The 25,583-nt window shown below is 45.2% G+C and overlaps 2 protein-coding genes across 6 annotated transcripts in view; both read right to left on the reverse strand.

Annotated features, from left to right (window-relative positions):
- Positions 1 to 3,404, reverse strand: part of TATDN2 (TatD DNase domain containing 2) — a 29,481-nt gene extending 26,077 nt beyond the window's left edge. Inside the window, exons 1-2 of one of the 3 annotated variants that reach the window (XR_003138047.3) lie at positions 3,043 to 3,404; positions 2,508 to 2,930 (exon numbers count right to left, since the gene is read on the reverse strand). Coding sequence is in view for 2 of the 3 variants with exons in the window: in XM_025449964.3 (XP_025305749.1) it covers positions 2,508 to 2,924 (417 nt within the window). In the remaining variant the exon portion in view is untranslated. The remainder of the gene's footprint in view (positions 1 to 2,507; positions 2,931 to 3,042) is intronic. The other 2 variants (XM_025449964.3, XM_025449960.3) reach the window with 2 other exon arrangements.
- A 2,348-nt stretch (positions 3,405 to 5,752) lies between these two features.
- Positions 5,753 to 25,583, reverse strand: part of IRAK2 (interleukin 1 receptor associated kinase 2) — a 62,896-nt gene continuing 43,065 nt past the window's right edge. For 2 of the 3 annotated variants that reach the window (XM_025449987.3, XM_025449979.3), the window contains exons 10-13: positions 23,085 to 23,147; positions 11,969 to 12,169; positions 8,041 to 8,332; positions 5,753 to 6,861 (exon numbers count right to left, since the gene is read on the reverse strand). In XM_025449987.3, the coding sequence (XP_025305772.1) occupies positions 6,755 to 6,861; positions 8,041 to 8,332; positions 11,969 to 12,169; positions 23,085 to 23,147 (663 nt within the window). In that variant the 3' untranslated portion in view covers positions 5,753 to 6,754. The remainder of the gene's footprint in view (positions 6,862 to 8,040; positions 8,333 to 11,968; positions 12,170 to 23,084; positions 23,148 to 25,583) is intronic. The other variant, XM_025449988.3, reaches the window with a different exon arrangement.

Raw genomic sequence — 25,583 nt, forward strand, 5'->3', positions numbered from 1 at the left:
CAGAGCGCAGAAGAGGTGCAGACTAAGAGGAAGATAAGAAAGGCATTTTGTAATTCATCAAGATGAGTCAGGTACTGTGCCTTGTTTTCAAATTAACAAACACTACAGGGAGAGCCCTTAGCAGTGCTAAGAGTGACAATTAGGATTAATAATATCAACATCCCCATAGTCTATCCTCACTCAACATGAGTGATCTTTCAAAAATGCACATCTGCCTCCCTGTTACGGAATTCTATATAACTCTCTAATGGCTTAGAATAAAATTCAAGTTCTCTTGGCTACTAAAGCCCTGTTGCAATCGGTACCCTACCAACCTCTCCAGCCTCCATCCTGGACTCTTAAGCTCCATACACCACATCATGAGGCAGTCTTGTGACTTCTCAAGCCTTCCCACCAGAATGTGTGCTACTTAGAAGCCATCTCATAGTTCTACAATCTAAGGGAGTACCTGCCACTCAGTAACTCTCAGGAGCTCACTCACTCAAAGCAAGGCACTAACCCCACAACTTCTGAGACAGGACTGAACTACTCATTGTTCTATGCTTAACCACTAATTTAATTTAGGCAAAACAAGGCCCTTTAGGCCTAAATAAGATAAAGATGGGTCCATGATAGCATTCGACCCACCCGGGTTAAAGGCTCTATCTTCAAATCTGGGTTCCTGGTCTGCAAGACAGCCTGAGCCAGGGATGCAGCACACCTGAAACACTAAGCAAAGATTCCTGCCCTTCTTGAAAGGCTTTATCCTTGGGGATCCCTGGGTGGCTCAGCGGTTGAGTGTCTGCCTTCAGCCCAGGGTGTGATCCTGGAGTCCCGGGATCGAGTCCTGCATCGGGCTCTCTGCGAGGAGCCTGCTTCTCCCTCTGCCTGTGTCTCTCATGAATAAATAAAATCTTTAAAAAAAAAAAAAAAGGGCTTTATCCTATCTCTAACTGTCACTGAAGTCGAACGTAAGCAATCCATATTATTTCAATGCGGCGCCCAAATCAAATAGAAAGTGTATCAAGAATTAATGAAAAGATTAAATTGTATGGGCAAAGCCCCATATTTACTTTGACCTACATTCTAGTCATATTCAATATGTATTCTCATGCCAAAGACCAAGCTTTTGAAGTGACCATTAAAAAAAAAAAAAAATCCATGTGCCATACAAGAGTTCTGTGAGCACTACACCTGAGAGCTCCCCAGGATAGACAGCCAATGACAGCCTCGTTTCTCAGCTCCACATAATCTAACCACTCAACAAACCCATGTTCCTTAGGGCATTTTTTCCTTGCTTTTGTAAGATCCCTTTATGTGAAGGCAGCTCCTCTCATCCAACTAAGACTTTTCTAGCACCGGTCCAGGTACAGAACTCTTCACCTCTTACGGCCTAGAGCTCCAGATCCAGAATGCAAACTAAGAGGGCGGTGATATGTTTTGTTCGGACAGAATCCCAAGCAAGGAGAACACTCCTGGGATGATCTAGGCCCTCAACAAATATTTGTTCAAAACCTGAGGGGCGCCTGGGTGGCTCAGCAGTTGGGCGTCTGCCTTTGCCTCAGGTCATGACCCGGGGTCCTGGGGTCAAGTCCTGCATCAGGCTTCTCACAGGGAGCCTGCTTCTCCCTCTGCCTGGGTCTCTCAGGAATAAATAAATAACATCTTTATAAAACAAAACAAAACACCTGACTGAAAGTGGATGAAGCTCACACTACAGCTGGCGACGTTAGCCAGTACTCAACCTCTCACCGGAGAAATGGCCGCCTATAAGAGATGAATTACATTAGCTTCTACTTCTCACAGACTCACATCATTCAACCTGCCCTCACCAAAAAAGGGAAAAAAAAAAAAAAAACAACCCTGGGAAAATTGTATCCTCTTTTAAGTTAATATAAACCAAAAGAGTGGACGAAATGTACCTCCTCCTGAGAAACCCTCCTGCATGGAATTAAATGTTTAAGCTCCAAAACAAACTCTACCCACCAAGCAAAACCCCAAGGTGCTAGACACCACAACTTTACTGAAAAGCGACACCAAGAACCCAAATTCTTGTTCTCAGTTCTGTGACTCAGAGAAGTTCTAAGAACAAGGGCACAACTCCTTAAATTCACAACTGAAATAAATAAACGTGTCTTCTGGGCACGCAATGCACCTTGTAGGGCTGTGACCCTTCCAATCCGGCTGCAGCATACAATTACCTGAGGAACATTTAAAACTCTGGAAACCCAGACCACACCCCAGCCCAATGAAGTCAGAATGAGAAGCAGGCACAAGTATTTTAAAGCTTTCCAAGTCGTCTTAAAGTGGTGCCAAGTTTGAGAACTATCTGTCTCTGGCACTGCGGGCCGCCCCCGCCCCTCAACGACCCCCCGCCCCCGGCCTTGGGCTCCCCGCTTTGCCTCACGCAGACCTCTGGGAAGACCCCAGAGATCTTGAAGGACACGACCCGTTTTCACCTCCTTCCAGCAACGCCTCAAGCCACGTGGAAGGGGCCTCACCGCGTCCAGGGCGTCGCAGCCACCTACCTTAAGGCTGCAGGCTTCCTCCTCTAGAGAAGCCATTTCTTGTGGAGAGGGGCTGGCAGGGCGAAGAGGGGATCCCCCAGACGACAGGAATCCCCGGGTACTCCGAATCAGGCAGCCTCGGGCGGCAGCCCCGCCCACACCTGGGCCGGAGGAATGCGAGGAGGACGAGGAGGAGGAGGAGGAATTTCTGCGGCAGGACGAGCCCCAGGGCAACCTCGGCGTGCAGGCCACATCGTCCTCCTTCTGGGCTCTCAGGCGCTTGGGGCTGCTGGTCCCTCCGGCCCGCGACGCAGAGCTCGGAGCCGGCCGGCTGGAGGGGGCCACATCACGGGGCTCCCGGAGGCAGCTGCGCTTGCGGGGACAGCCTTCCGAGGCGCCGCTCCAGTGGTACTTGACCTTGCGCCGCTCCGACGCCATGGGCACCTGCGAGGGAAAGAGGGGGCCTGGGCTCCCACCTCTCCCCTCCGCACCCCCGCCACCCCGGGACCCCCGGGGCAGGGCGAGCCAGGAGGTCAGGGCCGGGGGCCTCACGGACCTCTCCCCCTTCCTTCCACTGCCCATCACAGTGCTCAGGCTTCCCGAGACCCCAGCGCGCTTCGCCGTAGTCACAACGATCCGAGGCTCCCTACGGGCGCGGGGTTGCTTTCCAGCCCCACGACGTGCTTCCGCGATCCCCGAGATGCAAAGCGCTTCCGGGATTACAAAGCGCTTGGCTTCAGCTCGCGGCGCGGAGCCCCTCGGGGACGCCAGAGCGCTCCACGAGACCACACGGCGCCTCAGGGTCCGCACATGGCGCCCGGACCCGCAGCCCCTGCGGGGCGCTCGGGCCTCGGGGCCCGGAACGCCGAGGGCGGGCCGCAGGGCAGGGCCGGCGCCGGCGCGCAGCCCGCCCTGCTCCCGCGGCCCCGCCGACCAGCCCGGGCCCGAGGGCTCGGGGCCGAGGCGCCCCCTCAGGAGCCGGCGGCGCCGCGCTCGGCCGCCCCGGGACACCCGCCGGCTCGCCCAGCCGCCCCTCCCGCCCCTGCCGCCGCCGCCCAGACGTCGGCCCCGCAGCCCTCACGGCCCGAACGTCCCGCCCCAGCCGCCCGCCCGCCGCCCGCCCCCGGCCCCGGCCCGCAGCCCCGGCCCGCAGCCCCCGCCCGGCCTCCGCCCGAGCTCCGGCCACACCGGCCTCCGCGGCGCCCGCCTCCCGGAACGAGCCCTGCGGCCCGCTGCCCGGCGTGCGGCGGGGGCGGGCCTTGCGCAGAACGGAGGGCGCCCATTGGTCGGATCGGCAGGGGGCGGGACTCCGAGCAAGACGGAGCTCGCCTGTTGGCCCGGAGGCTTGAAGGCATTGGTCGGAAGCGAGGCGGGGCGGAGCCACTCACGTGGGCCAGAAGAGCGCGAAGCGAGGCGGGGCCGCAGCTCCCCCCCGGCAGCCTTCCGTGAGGCGGCGGGCGGCGTCCGCGGCCCGGGCCCCTCAGGGCGCTCCCGCCCCTCAGCGCTGCGCCGCCGCCCGGCTACGCGGGCTCGAGCCCCCACCCTCTCGTCGCACCCGCACCGACATCATGACCCCGTTTGCAGAGCAGGAAACTGTGGCCCAGAGAGACCCGGTGACACACCCAGAAAGTGGCAGAGTCGGAAGTTAGGAGCCACAAGGGGGCGGGGGGGGGGGGGGGTAGGGGAAGCTGCACAAAAATGGAAAACTGTTGCCGGGCAAAAAAATATCAAAGTTCAGAGGCAAAGTACAAACTTGGAAAAATATTCGCAACACAGGACAAAGGGCTGATGTCCTTACTATGTGGAAAAACTTTCTTAATGCGATCATTATTAAGTATTAAAATGGAAACATGTTGCCAGTAATTAAAAACCTAAAAAAAAAAAAAAAAAAAAAGGAAAGATAAATGAACCCAGGAACAGACACAAATTACGAAAGGCTCTTTAATGTGTGAGAACAAATGGTTCCACCTCTCGCTTAAAAGTACAAGTCAAATTATAAATTTTCACCTATTAAATTGTCAGGGATCAAAAAGCGGGATAATATCCTTTGTAGCTGAGGCTGTGGGGAAATGCATTCCCGTACCTGATTCCACGTAAATTGGTACAACCTCTTTGGAAGACAGCACTGTATGTAGTAGTAAGAATGAAAAACTGCCTCAAAATCCAGCATTGGAAGCTAGTCATATATATTAGGGAACATCCTTAGAAAGGAATACTAGGCAGAATGATTCAAGTAATCCAAAAGTACTATTCTGGAAGAATGGCCAAGAAGGATGTGACAAAACATATCCACACGGAAGCCAGAAATTCCAGCTCAATCTAACTCGAGGTTTTGATTTTCTAATGAAAACTTTCTAACGAAAATCCAATGGTTAATGAAATTAAGCAGAAAAGATAAAATTTTCATCATCTTGAAAAGCATACCCTCAAACTAGTAACAGTGGCTGCCTGTGGGCAGAAGTGAGACCAAAAAAAAAAAAAAAAATCCCAGTGGAAAGTCTTTCCACCACGCAATTGCTTGTACTACTGGATTTTTTGGTCATGTGCATTTATTAACTTAAAAAAAAAAAGTCAGGCCTTCCCCCTAAGGATTGATAGAAAGGCATCATGGTGCCCATGAGCCCCTGGAATCCATATACAGAAATGTATATGTACATACTGACAGCTTGCTGTAAAGGGGGAAAGGTCTGTAGGTTGTCAGAAGTGGTTCATTGACTTTTCCACAAATGTTTGAAGCTCTACTCTGGAAATGCAGGTATGTCTAGATAACCAGTATCCTACTGGCACTAGCCCTGTATTGCTCAAAACAGCCCTGAAAGCAACCTACTCATAATTGTAAGGTGCTTACCGCATGCCAGGTCCTGAAACACACATTCTAGTTGAACCCTCACAGCCACCAGAGCTTAAAACAGGGTTGTCAGTAGAGACTACTGTCCACTGGGACTGGAGCCCACCCAGCTGTTACACATCACTACAAAGCTGACCTTGTTTGGGGACTACTGAATGCTTTCATGAGGCAGGATTTTTCCCCTTGCTCTGACAAATCCATGAAACAGATACTTTTTATTCTTCCCATTGCATGGATGAAGAAACAGAGGCTCAGAGTAACTCCCTGACTTGACCCAAGATCACACAGCTAATAACACCAGCATTTATAACCAGCACTCAACTCTTAGGCACTCTACGATAATATGCCCTTATCATAGGTACAGAGCACTTTCTCCAAACAAATTTATCTGGACACAAAACTAATTACAAGATATCTGTTGACTTTACTAATGTATTTTTATTTTACAAAAAAAAAAAAACACTACAGAATTATTTAAAACAGGATGCATTGAATTTAAAATATCATTTGTTTCACAAAAAGATTTGCAACATAACTTTGCAGAAAAATACCCAATGCATAAACCTTAGGTGGCAGAAATATGTGTTTAACATCTTTTTATTTTATAAAAAAGGACAAGTATATTTACAAAGTACTTCTGTAGCCACGTCTCACCTGTTCCTCCCAACAAGGAAAATGAACAGGTGTTCCTTATAAGGAAACAAAGGTTTCAGAAATTAATCTATTTAAATAGCAACAGAACTAGACATGAAACTAGCTCTCTTGATTCTTCATTCACCCATAAATAATACATACTCTCAAAATAAAAGCTCCACTAAAAATATTAGCATTTGTGGGGTGGGAGGATAAAGGTGCTGAGTAGGCATTAAATAAATATCTGTGGGAAAAAAAAATAAAAAAATAAAAATAAATATCTTTGGGTTACAAGATATCTGTTGGAGAAAGTGGAAACCCTGAAGAGCCCTTTGCTAGGTGTCTGGCATTCGTAATACTCAATACCTGGGCCGTGGAGTTTTGCAGATGGTCGTTGGCAAATATGACCCAGAGAGATTTAACTTTGGAAAGTACAACTGACCATCCTCCCTTAGATCTTGAGAGGTGTGAGCTGGCTAACAATATTACCACACACACCCCAAAACCACAAAATCGCCCACATCCTGGGCCCATGGACCAGGGTTTCCGCTTTGGTCTCCTGATAACCAGCTCTGATTGACAAATCCCAGGAAGGATGATGACTTCATGGATTTTTGTGTCTTGAAAAGCTGAGGTCCCTTCACTCATGCTGGTAGGATGGAAGCTTCTCTCCCCGGCCCAGGAAAGCTGATATTTGGTGTTTCCTGGGAGATGATGATTCTGCCTCAGATCTTCTTCTTGATTTGGTGTTCGTCTTTCCAATTGAGGACAAGCTGTACGCTAGCCATCAGGGGCCAAGAAGCTCAATGCTGTCCAGTTTCCCTTCTTTGTAGTACAGGATATTCTCCATCAGTTTCCTTTTGGCCTCATTGATTTCGATTTTCCACGAAGTCTCTGTAGTTGATGTTCAACAGAAAGTTTAGAGAAAGAACTTGAACAAAAGGCATCTGGAAATAGTTACTATTATTACAATTCTTAGAAAGTCAGACTTGGTCAGTTTCTCACTTAAATCAGGTTTATGAATCAGGCCCTGAGCGTAATGAGCGTTTTCATTATTTTTGCCTTTGCAGTGAAGTCCCAACACCTGGCTCCACTTCTCAGGACGGAGAGGGCTTCCATGCTCCTTCCATGGATGGGAGAGGTTGGGGTGAACACTTACACCCTCTCTCTCTTTTCCCTCCTCCCAGTGGGAGGAGGAGCAATGGGAGTGGTAGAGCCTGGGACATTCATTAAGCCACATTTACTAGGGGAGAGGGACACTGCACTGGAAAGGCCTCCTAAATTTTTATTTCAGAAGGAAGCCTGCGATATTTGGATAGGAGAGACAGAGATAGGAAGGGTATTGACTTGGTCCCAAAGCACGATAGGAGCCACACAAGGGCTTTAAACAAGGGGTGGCATGAGTTATTTTTAAAAACCACTGTGAAGGGGCAGCCCGGGTGGCTCAGCAGTTTAGTGCCGCCTTCAGCCCAGGGCATGATCCCGGGGTCCTGGGATCGAGTCCCATAATAGGCTCCCTGCTTGGAGCCTCCTTCTCCTTCTGCCTGTGTCTCTGCCTCTCTCTCTGCGTCTCTCATGAATAAATAAAATCTTTTTAAAAATTAAAATTAAAAAATAAAAATAAAAACCACTAAGAAAACAAAACAAAATAACATAAATAAAACCCAATCTGGCTGGTCCCTGCAGAAAGTCTACGGTAAGGAGACAGAATGGATCAGGAGGACAGACGGACACAGGAAGGCTGTGTGGTCATCCAGCAAGAGGACAGAAGCTAAGCCAAGGGGCGGGGGGTGGGGGTGGTGTTTGAGGCAATGCAGAGAAGCAGATGGAGCTGAGAGATATGTAGGCCAGGGAATAAGACTAGGTGGTGGACTGGACATAAGGGGCCAGAGAGAGAGGGAGGTATCAAGGGTGACCCCCTTCTGAGGCTTCTTTTTGCACAGTCTGCTGGTAGATGAATGGCTGAATAATCAAAGAATACATAAATGAGAGCAACAGAAGGAATAAAATGATGGGCTGAGTTAGAGACACATGAATGAGCTTGCATAAGCACTCAGATCTCCATACACTTACCATCCTGGGGAGGCTCCGGACCTGCGCAGGCCACAGAGGAGGAATCGGCCTGCATTCCCCCACAGACCTGCAGCCTGCCTTCTCCATCCTCTGTGGGCAGGAATGAGGCAGCGGCTCCAGCCCCGGGTGCTACCCTCATGGAGTAGGAGGCATCAAGGCTGGAATTGTCCACATCATCTGTTTCTTCTGGGGTGTTGGAGGAAGAGCTTGTGCCCTCAGAAAGCCCACTCGAAGGAAGCAACGTCTCCTGACCTCTGAGCCGCTCTTCCACAGCAGCCACAGAACCACACACCTTGGTGAAAGCAGAGACAAGAATTCTTTCTGAGGGATGCTTGGGTGGCTCAGTCAGTTAAGTGTCTGCCTTTGGCTCAGGTCTTGATCTCAGAGTCCTGGGATCGAGCCCTGACTTGGCCTCTCTCTGCTCGACGGGGAGTCTGCTTCTCCCTCTCCCTATGCCCTTCCCACTGCTTGTGCTCTTGCTCCCTCTCTCTGTCAAATAAATAAATAAAATATTAAAAAAGGGAGGGAGGGAGGGAGGGAGGAAGGAAGGAAGGAAGGAAGATTCTTTCTAAAATTAGGATGCCTGGATGGCTCAGTCAGTTAAGTGTCGGACATTTGATCTCAGCTTAGGTCTTGATCTCAGGATTGTGAGTTCAAGCTCCATGTTGGGCTCTCTGTTGGGCATGGAGCCTACTTAAAAGAAGGGGAAAAAAAGCACTCTTTCTGAAATCAAGAATCTTACAGGTATCCCAAGCCTCAGGAAAAATAATGAAGAATCAAATATTGATTCTTTTTGCTTTGTCTGGAAGAAGAGTGAAAGCCCTATGAACAGAGCTGAACTTGCCCCCATCCACCCTAGCCATTGATGAGAGCACATGACCAAGGCTGATCAGTCACTGTATCACATTCCTCTGACATGTTAATTGGCCAGGTTTGAGCACATGACCCAAGCTGGCCAATCAGAATCCTTCTGTGGGACTTTTTTCTACCTAAAGCCTACTGAGGAAGGACTCCCGATTCCTTTCTGCTGGTAGACCCAGACTCTCCACCCACAAAGAAAACCCTTTCATAATAAGAAATAATGAAGACCCCCCCCACACACACACACACAAAGAATAAAGCAGAGGTAAGAGATGGAGAGGTGGCACACAGACACAAAGACACAGATGGAAGAAGCCCTGGGTTTAGCTGGCCTAGCAATGCCTGTCCTGTCTGCTGTCTGGTTATGTGAGTCAATAAATTCATTCTTTCATTCCCTCATTCATATACTTCCTCCCAATCTCCCTTGCTCCGTGTGCATGACTAAGAATTTGACCTGAGTTCTATCACTTTGAACTGTAAATGCCCTAAGTAATATAGATATTACTTGTCCTTGAGGGCGTTTCTAATTAGGGAGGTTAGAAAATCAGGAGGCAGGGAAGGAATGTTTCTTCTTTACACACACACATACACACACGCAGGGCATACTTACGTACCCTTAATAACAATGACATATCTCACTTGCTCAGTGCCTTTGCAATTTACAAAGCACTGATTAAAAATCAGAGAAGTTAAATTACTTGCCTCAACCAGTAAGTAGCAGAGCTGACCACTGACCCCAGGCTTACCTGTCTTCACGTCCATGATGCAGATGACCTCTCATCTTCCTAGTTTGTTTATGAAATACTGAGGGCAAGGATCATTTCTCATTCCTCTTTGTATACCTCAAATGCCCTATCTCCTTTATTCCCCATACCTCCTCATCCTTCAAGGTCCAGGTCAAATGTCACCTCTTGAGACAAATCTTCACAGTATGTGCCCAATAAATGTTTGTCAAGCTAAAAACTACATTCCCTTGTAGCTAGGTGTGGCCATGTCACTAGGTTACAGCCTATGGAGAGTGAGAAAAAGTGATGTGTGCATTTTCAAGTCACCTTTAAAAGGTAGAGAGTGTGTTCTCTTCTTTCCCTTAATCTCCTTTCAGTGGCTGGAATGCAGATGTGATGGCCTGAGCTAGAGCAGCCATCTTGGACTCTGAGTTGGAAGCCACACAGTAAGGATAGCAGAACAACAATACAAAGGGAGCTCTGAAATCACTGCATTCAAGGGGTTAAACTAAAGAAAATAAACTTCTACCTCATTTAAACGACTTTATTTTGGAGTCTCCTCATTATAGCAGCTTCTTCAAGTGTCCTTTAACTGATACAATGAACAAAAGAATAAAATAAATGAAGAGATGAAAGCCTGGATGAAAGAATAAGTGGTTCAGGGAGACAGATCTGATTTTCAGAACATAAATCTGATTATGTCTTGCCCCTGCTTCAAACCCCTAGTGTCTTCCTTAAAATCCCAACTGTGCCTGCAAAGCCCTCAATTATGGGGCTCCTCCTTCCTCAGCAGTCCCACCACAAGCCACTTTTCCCTATGTACTTTTTGTTCTAGCCACTCTGACCTTCCAGACCCTTGACCAAGCCAGCTTTCTCTCACCTCAGGCCATTTGCATGAACTGTTCTGTCTGCTTGTACTGTTCTTTGTCTGCCTACACATCACTTCCTCAGGGGAAGTCCTCCTGGGTGGGGTCCCATCACAAGGTATCCCAATGCTCTTCACACAATTACCATGCATTGTCTGAGAGCTCCAGGAAAGTGGAACTGGGCCTGCCTTGTTCACTGATTTACACACACACACACACACACCCTGGGGCCCAAGACACAAGCACTGACTGACGAAATGCTGTGCCACTCAGACACTTGGGAAACAGCCCAGGTGAAGAACAATGATTCGGGTCTCCAGTCTCTAACTCCTGCCATGTCATGGTGCAAGACAGTAAACAAGGAATGGAGCAGGCATCCAGAGAGCTCAGACAGAAACTTGCTCTGTGTCCGCAGCTTCTCCTCTCTGGACCTTTACTTCCCCATCTGTAAAATGGTAGGCTTGGGCTACAGCAGTGGTGTCTGAAGACTTTGTTTTTTTCAGCGACTAAACCTTCCGTCAAATAAAATATTGAGAACTCAGTATAATTATGTGAAGTGAAAGGGGGTATCTGGTTGTAGTCATGGGTGGGGCCTGCAGCTCCCCAAGCCCTCTTGCTGCCAAAAGCAACTCTTGGGGTAACTTCAATGAGACTCTCTATGCCAGATACCATTTGAGAATCACTCAACTAGATGGTGTCAAAGAGTCCTCTCAGGTAGCTATTTGGTCCTTAGAAAGATCTAGCAGTGGTCCCTAAATTTACACCTGTTACCATGGAAACCACCACTATATATCACATCCATAGGAAAATGTTCTGTCTCCTAATGTGGCTGATTTCTGGCGTATCTGCCTAGCCTACAGGCTAAGGATGCTCCCTCCCTCTGGGACTTAACCCCTCCACATTTCTGGGGCTGACCCCTTGACCACTAGGTTGATATACTGGGCCCCACTCCCCTCACCTTGTCTGACTGGCCAATGGGTAGACTTCTGACTCTAGGTAGGCCAAACTGGCTCTCTCACTGAGAGACTGGAATTGGGACCTGGAGTCTTGATCTCTCAGTGGGAGCAGAACTGTAACAAACAATACACACGGCCATCTCCCTTAACCAAGAGGATAGAGGCAAAGAAAAGGGAGTCTACAGACAAGAGAGGAGCGCAATCAAGCAGATTCAGAGAAAGCAGAGTTCTGTTAACATCTGAGCCTGGGATCCTGCCCCACCTACATTGGGGCCCGCAGCATACTCCCTCAGGCTCCTGAACTATGCTTATCCACTCCTACTTTCCTGGTTTGCTCCTGTGAGCTCCAAGACATTCTACTGCTTGCAACCAAATACAGCCCTTGTTTATGAAATGACGTCTAGGTAAAGGCCTCAATCCAGAGCCATACCCCAGGCCTCAGTAAAGCAGAACCATGAGGCCGACGGGCCTACCCAGGCAGGGCTTATTAGCTGTTGGAAAGGTTGAGAGTAAGGCTCACCTCGGCCAAGCAGGCATTGCGCCTCCGCAGGCAGAGGCAGGCAGCCAGGGCCAAGGTCTCTGCACAGTCCTCCAGCAGCCTCCCGGCTCTCTTCTCCAGGTACTTCCGGCAGATCTCCTTGGCCATCACCTTTTCTACACCCGTCTTCCTGCAGCCTAGTGAGGTGGTGCTGCTGGGGATTTCACCAAGGAGTAAATCCTTCTGTAGGAAGAATAGGATAAACACCCCCATGAGAGCTACAGGGATGTAGAAGTCAACCACATGTGCCCCACCAGTCCCCCCAACCTCTCCCCGCTGCTGCACCAGACCTGCAAAACTTTGCAGAAAACAGGTTTTAAGAAAGAAAAGCGAGGATCCAAGAAACAAGTTTTAAAAAGCCAGAACTGGAGAATTGCTAAATCCCCTACAAGTACAGGGCATTCCATAGTACTCTCCTCCAAGGCAGGGGCTTAACGTGGGCCTCAATAGCTCCATCAGGAAAATGGGGATCATAGGACTAACACAAAGATTCAAAGATATAATGCATCTAAAGCATAAAGTGTGATCTCAACACAGAATAAAGACTTAATAGTCTCTTAGTGATAATAATTAATAGTAGGGATCCCTGGGTGGCGCAGCGGTTTAGCGCCTGCCTTTGGCCCAGGGCGCGATCCTGGAGGCCCAGGATCGAGTCCCACGTCGGGTTCCCGGTGCATGGAGCCTGCTTCTCCCTCTGCCTGTGTCTCTGCCTCTCTCTCTCTCTCTCTATCATAAATAAATAAAAATTAAAAAAAAATTAATAGTAATAATAGCCACCATCTATATACTACTACATGCTGAGCACTTACATTAATAATTTAACCTTATTAATAATTACAGGTGTACTCTTTTATGATATAAAATACACATTTTAGGACATAGGTTCTGACCCATCTATATTCATTCATTCATTCATTCATTCATTGAAATATGAGAAGCATTATTTTTTAAGTTTTATTTATTTAAGTAATTTCTACACCCAAGGTGGGGCTGGAAGTTATAACCCAGAGATCAAGAGTTGCATGCTCTTCCAACTGAACCAGCCAGCTGCCCCTAACCCATGTATATTTAATAGGAGATCTACTATATAAATATTATGTACACATATATTTTATTAATTTTGTATTTATGTAAGTTTTATAACACTTTATACTATATAGAAAGTAGGAGGGGTGCCTGGGTGGCTCAGTAGGTTAAGCATTCAACTGTTGATTTCAGCTCAGGTCATGATCTCCAGTGGTGGGACTGAGCCCCACACCCAAACCCACGCTCAGCAGGGAGTCTGCTTAAGACTCTTTCTCTCCTTCTCTCTCTGCCCCTGCCCACTAAAATAAAGAAATGAATAAAATCTTTCTAAAAAAAAAGAAAGCAGAAATTTGAACTATACATATAATAGAAAAATGCTATATATTTTTACACAAATATATAGCATATTTATATAGTGTAAATTATGCCTCATAATAAGTACATATTTACATATTTGCAAATATATAAATAGTTATAAATATATTAAATACATGGATTAAATACATTAAATATAAAGAAATATGTATATAATTATGCATACTATTGATTTAGTGCACTAATCTATTGTATATTAACATATGAAACATTTACATTTATATTTGAAATATTTGTGTAAATAATAAAACATAAATTTTCTATGTATATTCTATTTGTTACATATAATATATTTATTTTTTATAATGTATACTTTAAACAATGTTATATATACATATTTTTTATATTTCACAGAACATAGTGTTTTATATAGTTACACAATTACATAAATATTTCAATGTTATATACTCTATGTTATGTGTACTATTTTTTTTTTAGATTTTATTTATTTATTTGAGAGAGAAAGAAAGTGCATGAGCTGGGAAGCAGCAGGAGAGGGAGAAGTAGGCTCTCTACTGAGCAGGAAACCTGATGTGGGACTTGATCCCAAGAAACTGAGATCATAACCCAAGCTGAAGGCAGATGCTTAACTGACTGAGCCACCCAGGCGCCCCTGAACTATAAATACTGTACAATATTTCATATCATATAAAATGTAAAAATGGATGGAAACCCATGCTATAAATAATATAAAGTTTAATATATAAAAAATATAAACTATGTATATAATACATACATAAAGGCCAGAGGGCAGGCTGCTAAATATTAACAGTGGTAATTACCAAGAATTATTTCTTTTTTTTTTTAAATTTTATTTATTTATTTATTATTCATGATAGACAGAGAGAGAGAGAGAGAGGCAGAGATACAGGCAGAGGGAGAAGCAGGCTCCATGCCGGGAGCCCGACACGGGACTCGATCCCAGGACTCCAGGATCGCACCCTGGGCCAAAGGCAGGCTCTAAACCTCTGAGCCACCCAGGGATCCCCCCAAGAATTATTTCTATTTTGTTTTTTATACCTTCCTGTATTTACTAACTGTTCTACAAGCCTATCTCTCTCTCTCTTTTTTTTTTTTTTAGATTGTATTTATTTATTCATGAGACACACAGAGAGGCAAAGACACAGGCAGAGGGAGAAGCAGGATCCATGCAGGAACCCACTGAGGGACTCGATCCTGGACCCCGGGATCAGGCCCCAAGTCAAAGGCAGACACTCAACCGCTGAGCCACCCAGGCATCCCTCTACAAAACTATTTTATATTTATAATTAGAAAAATTAAAATTAAAAGTTTTTTGTGCTGTTTTTAACAACAGGAGTTCCTGCTCTCCCATCTGTTAAGTATGGCCGCCAGAAACCCCAGATTTTGGGATGCCTTGGGGCTCAGTAGTTGAGTGTCTGCCTTTGGCTCAGGTCCTGATCCCAGGGTCCTGGGATCGAGTCCTGCATCAGGCTCCCCATGTCTCCCTCCGCCTATGTCTCTGCCTCTCTCTCTGTGTGTCTCTCATGAATAAAAAAAATCTTAAAAAAAAAAAAAAGAAAGAAACCCCAGATTTTGTAACAATCTGGCATCTGATGCCTTTCCCATCTCCTCACCTCCCCCTCTGACTCACTGTACTTAGCTACTGTGGCTTCTTTCTGTTCTCGGAACCACCTAACCTCCTGCATCAGGGCCTTTGCACTTGCTATTCCCCTTGCCTAGAATGCTCCTCCTTTTAGTCTCACCACCTAGTCATTCACTTCAGTCAGGTCTCTGCTCAGATGCCACCTTTTCCAGGAAGGCTTCCCTGATCTAAAATATTCCTCTCCCTGCTCCTTCACTCTACCCCCTAACCTTATTTCACATTTCTTTTCTTTTTTTTTAAACAAATATTTATTCATTCATTCATTCATTCGAGACACAGAGAGAGTCGGAAACACAGGCAGAAGGAGAAGCAGGCTCCTCGCAGAGAGCCTGATGTGGGACTCAGTCCGGGGATCTGGAATCATGCCCTGAGCCCAAGGCAGACACTCAACCACTGAGCCACCCAGGCGTCCCCACAATTCTTTTAAGATTTTATATATTTATTATTTAAGAGAGAGAGTGAGAATGAGAAGGCACAAGCAAGGGGAGTGGCAGAGGGAGAAGGAGAAGAGATGTGGGGCTCGATCCTAAGACCCTGGGATCATGACCTGAGCCGAAGGCAGACGCTCAACCACTGAGCCACCCAGGTACCCCTCACATTTCTTAATAGCACATATCACTGGCCTGGAATTATACATATTTTTATTTACTCGAATATAGTTTGCTCTTTTCCACTAGAATGAAAGTTCCAGGAGGGCAAAAACTTCATCCAGCCCATCATCCTGCCCACTTTTGTATCCCCAACTCCAAGAATAGTGTCTGACACATAGTAAGTGCCTCACAAATGTTTTCATGAATTGTACATCTTACTTTTGGACTAAGTTTCATCTTTTCTTTTTTAAGGTAATTTTATTATTTTTAATAGAAGTGATTCATTAAATAAAACTAAATTTTTTACTGCTTAATACAGATTTTCATGGAAATACATTTATAATTCTAAAAAAAAAGATAATCAGAGATTATCAGGCATGGGCTGTAATATTTGCTTCAAAAACAAAACAAAGACAGTCCCCACTCTGCCTCAGTTTCCTCATCCAGAAAATAGGTTGTCTGAGGATCCAGCAATACCTACATGCCTGACACCATGAGGAATTCAATACCTGGAGACTAAAAACCTCTGGCACAATTCTCTCATGTGAGCTCTGCCTTTTAAATGCTTATCTTCTTAAATGGTATCATGGTGTTTAAAGTTGCTAAACCATGTGACACTTGGGTGGCTCAGCAGTTGAGTGTCTGCCTTCCGCTCAGGTGTGATCCCAGAGTCCCAGGATCTAGTCCCATATCAGGTTCCCTGCACGGAGCCTGCTTCTCTCTCTGCCTCTCTCTGTGTCTCTCATGAATAAGTAAATAAAATCTTTAAAAAATATTTTTTAAAAAAAATAATAAAGTTGTTAAGCCAATAAATACCAGAAGGGTGTTATTTTCATACCAGATGGAGGTTACCACAATTTGAAACAGAATCAGAAACTGTTCAAAACAGCTGCCCTGAAAGAATGATAGAAACAGACTCACCATTTGACTCTCCCAGTGAATCATGGATCTTGTCCGGCAAGAGTCATCAAGAAATGCTAAGAACACTCAGAGAGGTAGGATGATAGGGGAACTGAGTGATGGGGGTAGTCAGCAGCTCCACCTGGACCCACTGATGAACCACAGCACTAGAAAGAGGAGGACCCACTATGTGCCTCATTATGTAATGCAGCGGGAAGCACTGAGCACCATCCAGGAAGTAGTGCTGATCATGAATCTAACCAAGCCTCAGGATAAGAGGTTAGAGAAACAAGTAAAGAACACCACAAGGAGGGAAGGGAGCTAAGTAGCTCAGTCAGTTGAGTGTCTGGACTCTTGGTTTTGGCTCAGGTCGTGATTTCAGGGTTATGAGATTGAGCTCCTAGCCGGGCTCCATGTTTGGCATGGAGTCTGCTTCAGATGTTCTCTCTCTCTCTGCTTCTGCCCCTTCCCCAACTCACACATGTGCGCTTTCTCTCTCTCTCCCTCTCTCTTAAAATATTTTTTAAGATTTTATTTATTTATTCATGAGAGACACAGGGAGAGGCAGAGACACAGGCAGAGGGAGAAGCAGGCTCCATGCAGGGAGCCCGATGTGGGACTTAATCCCGGAACCAGGATCACGACCTGAGCCAAAGGTCACTGAGCTATCAAAGTGCCCCTCTAAGTAATTCTTTTAAAAGTCTTAAAGAAAGAAAAAAAAAAAAAAAAAACCACAAAGACATAAAAACCTAGAACATGAGAGACTAACAGCATCAATGACTCACTTTATGCAAAAATGCAATGATATATGGCAAGAAAAAGCAGAGGAGGGTGCAGTTAGAGAACAGAAGAGTTTCAAGTGGTGTCTGGCTGCCTCAGTCAGAAGAGCATGTGACTCTTGGTCTTGGAGGTCATGAGTTCTGGCCCCACATAGGGCGTAGAGAATACTTAAATTAACCCCCCCCCCAAAAAAAAACCTTCAAAAAAGAAGTTTCAAGAAACATAATTATTTTTTAAAGATATATTTACTTATTGAGGGGAGGGAAAAAAGGAGGGGCAGAGGGGGAGAGAGAGAAAATCCCAAGCAGAGCACAGAGCCCAACATGGGGCTTGATCCCACCATCCCAAGATGGAGACCTGAGCCAAAACCAAAAGTCAGATGCTTAACCTACTCTGCCACACAGGCACCCCTTTTTAAATTTTTAAAAAAATATTTATAAGGGGATCCCTGGGTGGCGCAGCGGTTTGGCGCCTGCCTTTGGCCCAGGGCACGATCCTGAAGACCTGGGATTGAATCCCACGTCAGGCTCCCGATGCATGGAGCCTGCTTCTCCCTCTGCCTGTGTCTCTGCCTCTCTCTCTCTCTCTGTGTGACTATCATAAAATAAATAAAAATTAAAAAAAATATTTATAAGAAACATAATTAGGGGGCACTTGGGTAGCTCAGTAGTTGAGCATCTGCCTTTGGCTTAGGTCATAGTCCCAGGGTCCTGGGATCAAGTCCCACATCAGGCTCCTCACATGGAGCCTGCTTCTCCCTCTGCCTGTGTTTCTGTCTCTCTCTCTGTGTCTCTCATGAATAAATAAATAAAATCTCAAAAAAAAAAACATAATTAAAGGTAACACATAGACCTTGTTTGTATCAGTTTCAAACAAACCAACTTTAAAAAGCAATTGAGGGGGATCCCTGGGTGGTGCAGCGGTTTGGCGCCTGCCTTTGGCCCAGGGCGCAATCCTGGAGACCCGGGATCGAATCCCACGTCGGGCTCCCGGTGCATGGAGTCTGCTTCTCCCTCTGCCTATGTCTCTGCCTCTCTCTCTCTCTCTCTCTCTGTGACTATAAATAAATAAAAATTAAAAAAAAAAAAGCAATTAAGGGATCCCTGGATGGCTCAGCGGTTTACCACCTGCCTTCGGCCCAGGGCATGATCCTGGAGCCCCGGGATCGAATCCCACGTCAGGTTCCCGGTGCATGGAGCCTGCTTCTCCCTCTGCCTGTGTCCCTGCCTCTCTCTCTCTCTCTCCCTCTCTCTGTCTCTCATGAATAAGAAAAAAAAAAAAAAGGCAATTTTTGAGACAGCTTGGGAAATTTACACATGGAATGAACATAAAATGATATTAAGGAATTAAGAAAACTATACATTATGAGTGGAATAACATAAATCTGGGATATGCTTTAAAATACACATACACAAAAGTGTTTTGGTTCCAAAAGAAATAAGAATGATGCTGATAATTGATGGGATGGATGGATGGAGATTCCTTACATTCTTCTCTTTACTTTGGTGCATGTTTGAAATTGTCCATAACAAAAATGGCATTCAAGAACTGGCCATACCTGAGGCCAGGGAAGGGGAAGAGAGAGCCATGGCATCGCCACCCAGTGTGGTTGGGTTTTCTGAACCAAATGTGTAGAATATCTCCTTATTTTCACTCTCCAAAGGTAATGTCTGCTAATGGTTTGGATTATATTAACCTAGGCCTTCTGCTACAGAGGTCTATAACTATAATCATTTTGGTTATATATTTATTTACATATGATAATTATTACAGTGGCAAGTAACTACTTAAGAGGTAGTAAAACAACAGTAGTAATATTCATAGCTAACACATATAGTGCTTACTATGTTCTAGTCACTGTTTTGGGTACTGTCTTAGGTACATATTACTTAACCTTCACTAAACCCTCTTACGTATAAGTACTATAATTATCCCCAATTTATAAACAAGAAAATATAAGATAGGACTTTTTTTAATCATTCATCTATTTATTACCAAAGATGGGACTAAACTGTATGCTGTTCTGAACTTGCTTTTTTCACTTGGAGATAGTTCCCTATCAGAACATACATGTTTTTCTCATTTTTTTTATAAGAATGTTTATGTTAGGGGCACCTGGGTGGTTCAGTCAGCTAAGTGTCTGCTTTCAGCTCAGGTCATGATCCCAGGGTCCTGGGATCAAGGCCCACATTGGGCTCCCTGCTCAACAGGGCAGTCTGCTTCTCCTTCTCCATCTGATCCTCCTCCCCACTAATACTTTCACTCTCTATATCAAATAAATAAATAAAATCTTTTTTTAAAAAAGGAGTGTTTAGGTTAGCTTTATTCAGAAATGCCAAAACCTGGAAGCATCCCAAATGTCCAACAACTGAGGGACTGTTTGTCTAGTGGTCTTATATACATACAACAAATACTCCTCAGCAATAAAAGGAGTGAACAATGAGTGCACACAATAACAAAGATGAATCTCAAAAGCACCACACTATGTGAAATAAGCCTGAAACAAACAGGTACAAACTCCATGACTCCATTTATCTGATACTCCGAAAAAGAACAATATGACCAGAAATTAGAATAGGAAATGGGAAGAAGGAATTGACTAAAAAAGTGCCCAAGGGAATTTTCTGGAATGATGAAAATATTCCATATCTTGATTGTGGTGTTGGTGGTTACATAACTGTCCACATTTTCCAAAATTCATACCATTCTTTACATCTCACAAGTATGAATTATAGCTCCACAGAGACAATTGCGCGTGTCCACAGTGAGACCCACACACAAAAGTACCTAGCAGCTATATATGTAATGGTCAAAAACCGGAAATATACCAAATGTCCATTAGCAGGTGAGTGGACAAATGGTGGCACATTCCTGCAATGAAACATTACTCTCCTCACATCTACCTCACTGGAGAAGAGGTAACTTCTAGGGTAGTAGGCACAGTGATGAAATTGACTCAGTGATGATTTCACAGATATACACATAGGTCAAAATTGATCACATTGTACACTTCATCCTCATTTCTTTTTGTTTTTTTAAGATTTTATTTATTTATTCATGAGAGACACAGAGAGAGAGAGGCAGAGACACAGGCAGAGGAGAAGCATGCTCCATGCAGAGAGCCCGACGTGGGACCCGATCCCAAGTCTCTGGGATCACGCCCTGGGCCAAAGGCGGCGCTAAACCGCTGAGCCACCCGGGCTGCCCTCATCTTCATTTCTTATAAACATTTATAAACTTATGTTCATGAAGTTATTTTTTAAAAGATTTTAATTATTTATTCATGAGAAACACAGAGAGAGAGAGGCAGAGACACAGGCAGAGGGAGAAGCAGGCTCCATGCAGGGAGCCTGATGTGGGACTCCATCCCAGGACCCTGGGATCACGCCTTGAGCCAAAGGCAGACGCTCAACCACTGAGCCACCCAGGCGTCCCTATGAAGTTATTTATAAATCATTATAAACTATGGAATTAATAAATAAAATCTTTAAAAAAAAAAAATAAAAATAAAAAAAAAAAATAAACTATGGAATTTCCATGGTATGTGATTATACCGTAATTTCCTTAACCACCTCCCAACGGACAGATATTTTACTTGTTTGCGGCTATTTACTAACATAAATAACGCTACAATGAATGTCCGTGTCCATCTGTCTTTCCACCCTTGTATGTGTGTGTTCCTAAGTACAAGTGAAATTACTACATTAGGGGCATCTGGGTGGCTCAGTTAAGTGTCTGCCTTTGGCTTGGGTCACGATCCCCAGGGTCCTGAGATAGAGCCCCACAATGGGCTCCCTGCTCTGCAGTGAGTCCGCTTCTCCCTCTGCCTCTCCCCCTGCTTATACTCTCTCTCTCTCTCTCTCTGACAAATAAATAAATCTTTAAAGAAAAGTTCTGATGGAAACCACCCAATGACTTCAGGAAACACTGGCCACAAAAGATCCCCGAAGGTGGAGGAAAGGCCTGCTTCCTCTCTCCCTGGACCACACTAGGTGTTAGCAGCTTTCCTCTCTGATTTGAATCTTAATTACATGTGCAACCTTAATTTTTTTAATTAAGATTTTTTTTAAGATTTATTTATTTATGATAGACAGAGAGAGAGAGAGAGAGAGAGAGAGAGAGGCAGAGACACAGAAGGAAGGAGAAGCAGGCTCCATGCTGGGAGCCTGATGTGGGACTCGATCCCGGGACTCCAGGATTGTGCCCTGGGCCAAAGGCAGGTGCTAAACTGCTGAGCTACCCAGGGATCCCTTAATTAAGATTTTTAAAAAATTATATACTCTACATTTTTTTTAAGTAAACTGTACACCCAACATAGGGCTTGAACTCATGATCCTAAGGTCAAGAGTCACATACTTCACTGACTGAGCCAACCAGGAGCCCATTCCTCTGCATTTTCAGAAACCATGAACAAAAATGCCTTTTAGGAAATTTCACATAAGTATCTCAAAGGACTTCTCATGTGACATTCATCCAGGGAGACTCAGAGGACTGTCAGGGAATTCACCTCAAGAAAACTGTCAGATGGAGAAACCACCTCAAACTGCCTGAAACTACATCTGAGGTGCTGAAACCCACCTCTTTGTAATATCTGGGGCTTTCCCTGTATGGGAAGGCCTTCACTCCCCACTCCAGGGGCCAGGGGATGTTTTGGGGACCCAGTCACAAAAAAGCCAGTTGTTCCAATGGCCTCAACACAAGTCTGGAAAGATGCTTCCTCTCAAACTGATGAAGAGTAGTAGAGCTTTCACAGGATTTGGAACTCTGCAGGAGACGTGGATTCAAATCCCACCCTATCAATTTCAGGGGGATTTTGTAATATCTTAGAAAGATAATATATGTAAAGTGCCAAATACAGAGTCTAGCTCTGCTGTACATATTTTTTAAAGATTTTATTTATTCATTTGAGGGAGAGAGAGTGTGAGCAAGAGAGAGAACGAATGGGGTGGGGCGGGAGGGCAGAGGGAGAAGCAGACTCCCTGCTGAGCAGGAATCCTGACATGGGGCTGATCCTGGGATATGACCTGAGCCAAAGGCAGATGCTTAACTGAGCCACCCACGTGCCCTCCCCTTTTATTTAGTTATTTATTTGAGTTAGTTATTTATTTGGTTTTAGTTATTTATTTGAGAGAGAAAGAGAGTAAGCAAGAGAGGAGGAGCAGTGGGAGGGGCAGAAGGAGAAGGCAGTTATATTTTTGAAATGATACTATATGTGTGTGTGTGGGGGGGGGATAAATCTTTAAACCTACAAAATGAAAATCTTTCTTTTTTTATTATAGAAACCCATTTAAGAGGGCCTACTTTTGGGGATGCCTGGGTGGCTCAGCAGTTTAGCGCCTGCCTTCGGCCCAGAGCATGATCCTGGAGTCCCGGAATCGAGTCCCACGTTGGGCTCCCTGCATGGAGCCTGCTTCTCCCTCTGCCTGTGTCTCTGCCTCTCTCTCTCTCTCTCTCTCTCTCTCTCTCTCTGTGTGTGTGTCTCTCATGAATAAATAAAATCTTAAAAAAAAAAGAGGGCCCACTTTTACCAACTTGAAGACAAATCCTATTTGATTGCAGGATATGTAAAGAGAAGAGAAAAAATGGGTTTCCCCTAAACATTCTAAATTCTCTTAACATTAAAAAGTAACTGTTGGCTGGCTGATAAGGGGAGGAGAGGTTAAGGTTACTTTGCAAATCAAACCCTAGACTGAGACCTCATAACCATCTGTAAAATGGGTAGAGTGAAGATCCCTGTCCTCCAGACACCTCCCTGTCCCGTTTCCAGCAGTAGCCATGAGCCAGAAGTGACTGGTTCCCTTACCAGGTAAACAGGGCTTCGGTTGTTATCCATTGCAGGGATGCCAGTGAGGACCTCAGCTAGCACCTGGAAAGAACATGCAGTTAGCACGGTTCAGATACTCATGCAAAAGGTCAGGCAGGAGACTCTGGCCAAGAGCGATGATTCTTCTTAGTAACAAAGATTGAGCTCCAACCCTGGTTCTGCCATTTGACTGTACAAACACTTGCCCAAAATTGGGAATGTGAGAATATCACTAAATACCTCCTCCAACTAAACGCATCACCCAGCTGCTAGCAGAAGGTTTGAATGAACAGCAAGTCAGGGAGGATGGAAACCAAACATGTGCTCCTTCTATGATGGGTACATATTACCATCAGTTTTAAATGTCTATGTACATCTATATTACATATTTACATATAAATATATATAAATATGTACATAGTAAATCTGTATATTTAAATACACATATATCTATATATAAATGTGTATATATACATACACATACATATATACATTTTTCTATATACACATATATCTACATATACTATATTTTATTTTTTTAAGATTTTATTTATTCATTCATGAGAGAGAGAGAGACAGAGAGAGCACAAGCAGAGGGAAGGGGCAGAGGTAGAGGGAGAGGCAGACTCCCGGCTGAGCTAGGAGCCCAATGCAGGGTTTGATCTCAGGATCATGAGATCATCACCTGAACTGAGGGCAGACACTTAACCATCTGAGCCACCCAGGCACCCCCCCCCCACATACACACTATATATTAAAGATCATTTCATTTAGAAACCCACCAAAAACAGTAAGCAGACATCGCTACGTCAATCTCAGGAAAAGGAGGAATTCATGTACATTCTATTCTACACAGAAAGTCTCAGCAGTATCTATAGCATTTTTCATCCTAGGCCTTTATTAACATGATTTGTTCATTAATTCACCCATCATAGAAGGAGCATAGCTCTACACCAGTGTGAGACACCACAACATTGACAAACCATGATATGTCTTTTTAAATAAAGGGGAAACCTGCTTTGAACAAAAATTCTCAGCAGAGATAAGAGCATAATAGTTAAGAGCTCTACAGTCAGACCCGCCTGCCTGGGTTCAAATTCTCTCTCCCTTAATCACTTATGTGATCTTCAGGCAAGTGCCTAAAATCTAAGCCTGTATCCTTACCTGGCAAATGGTGGTCTACTGGCTATGAATATAAGGGGGTGAGTCCCCCACCCTTAGTTTCAAATCTCTCTCCCCCAACCTCTCAGAAGGCAAGTCAGAATACAGTCACTTTACTGCCAAGAAATCCCACCTCCCTCCACCCCAGAGGAAGAGCCTCTGGGGTTCATCAGGCACTGGCAGTGGCCAGGAGGGGGCAGCAGAGGGCACCCCATAGCAAGTGGATGGGAGCAAACTGAAAAGGGATTCCCAGCTAGTTCCTGCCAGGAAGGGAGGGAAGAAGAGGAAATGAATAAGAGGAAATGAGAAAGAGTGAAGGGAGCCAGTGGACATAAAATGAATAAATTAATTTTTAAAATTGTTATATCAAGAGCTGAGTTGAAAAGTCAAGGATGGGATGCCTGGGTGGCTCGATGGTTGGGCGCCTGCCTTTGGCTCAGGTCACGATCCGGGATTTGGGATCAAGTCCCGCATCTGGCTCCCTGCAAGGAGCCTGCTTCTCCCTCTGCCTGTGTCTTGTGTCTCTGCACTCCCCCGCCGCCGCCGCCCACCCCCCCCCCCCCCCCCGTCTCTCATGAATAAATAAATAAAATATTTTAATAAAAGATTCTTTCCTCTCCCCTTGCCCCTCCCTCTGTGTGCTCAAGCGCACTCTCTCTCTCTCTCTCTCTAACATAAATAAATAAATAGGGGTAAACAAAAATCAAGAGTGAGGTGTGGAGTTAGGAATACTAACCACCACCACAATCATCATCATCGTCATCATCATCATCATCTTGATACTTGCAGGGTATAGTGCTCTCCCTCTGCCCCTCCTCCTGCTTTTTTTTTTTTTTAATTTTTATTTATTTATGATAGTCAGAGAGAGAGAGAGAGAGGCAGAGACACAGGCAGAGGGAGAAGCAGGCTCCATGCACCGGGAGCCTGATGTGGGATTTGATCCCGGGTCTCCAGGATCACGCCCTGGGCCAAAGGCAGGCGCCAAACCGCTGTGCCACCCAGGGATCCCCCTCCTCCTGCTTATACCTACTCTCACTCGCTTGCTCTCTTTCAAATAAGTAAATAAAATCTTTAAAAAATATATATGACTGCAGAGATGGATGGACAAAGAGGAACAGACAACTGGATAGACAATTAGATGGCTGGCTGGGAAACAGGGAAATAAGAAATCTACTAGAAACTGGACACTCATGGGTAGCTATACTTCAAGGGTTGGCCAACTTTTCTACAGGCTAGACAGTAAATATTTTAGGCTTTGTGGGTCACAAACCAAGTCTTTGTCACATATTCTTCTTTTGAAGATTTTATTTATTTGAGAGAGAGCACACGTGCTAGCGG

The sequence above is a fragment of the Canis lupus genome, chromosome 20, assembly GCF_003254725.2.
Source record: "Canis lupus dingo isolate Sandy chromosome 20, ASM325472v2, whole genome shotgun sequence".
Classification (NCBI taxonomy): domain Eukaryota; kingdom Metazoa; phylum Chordata; class Mammalia; order Carnivora; family Canidae; genus Canis; species Canis lupus.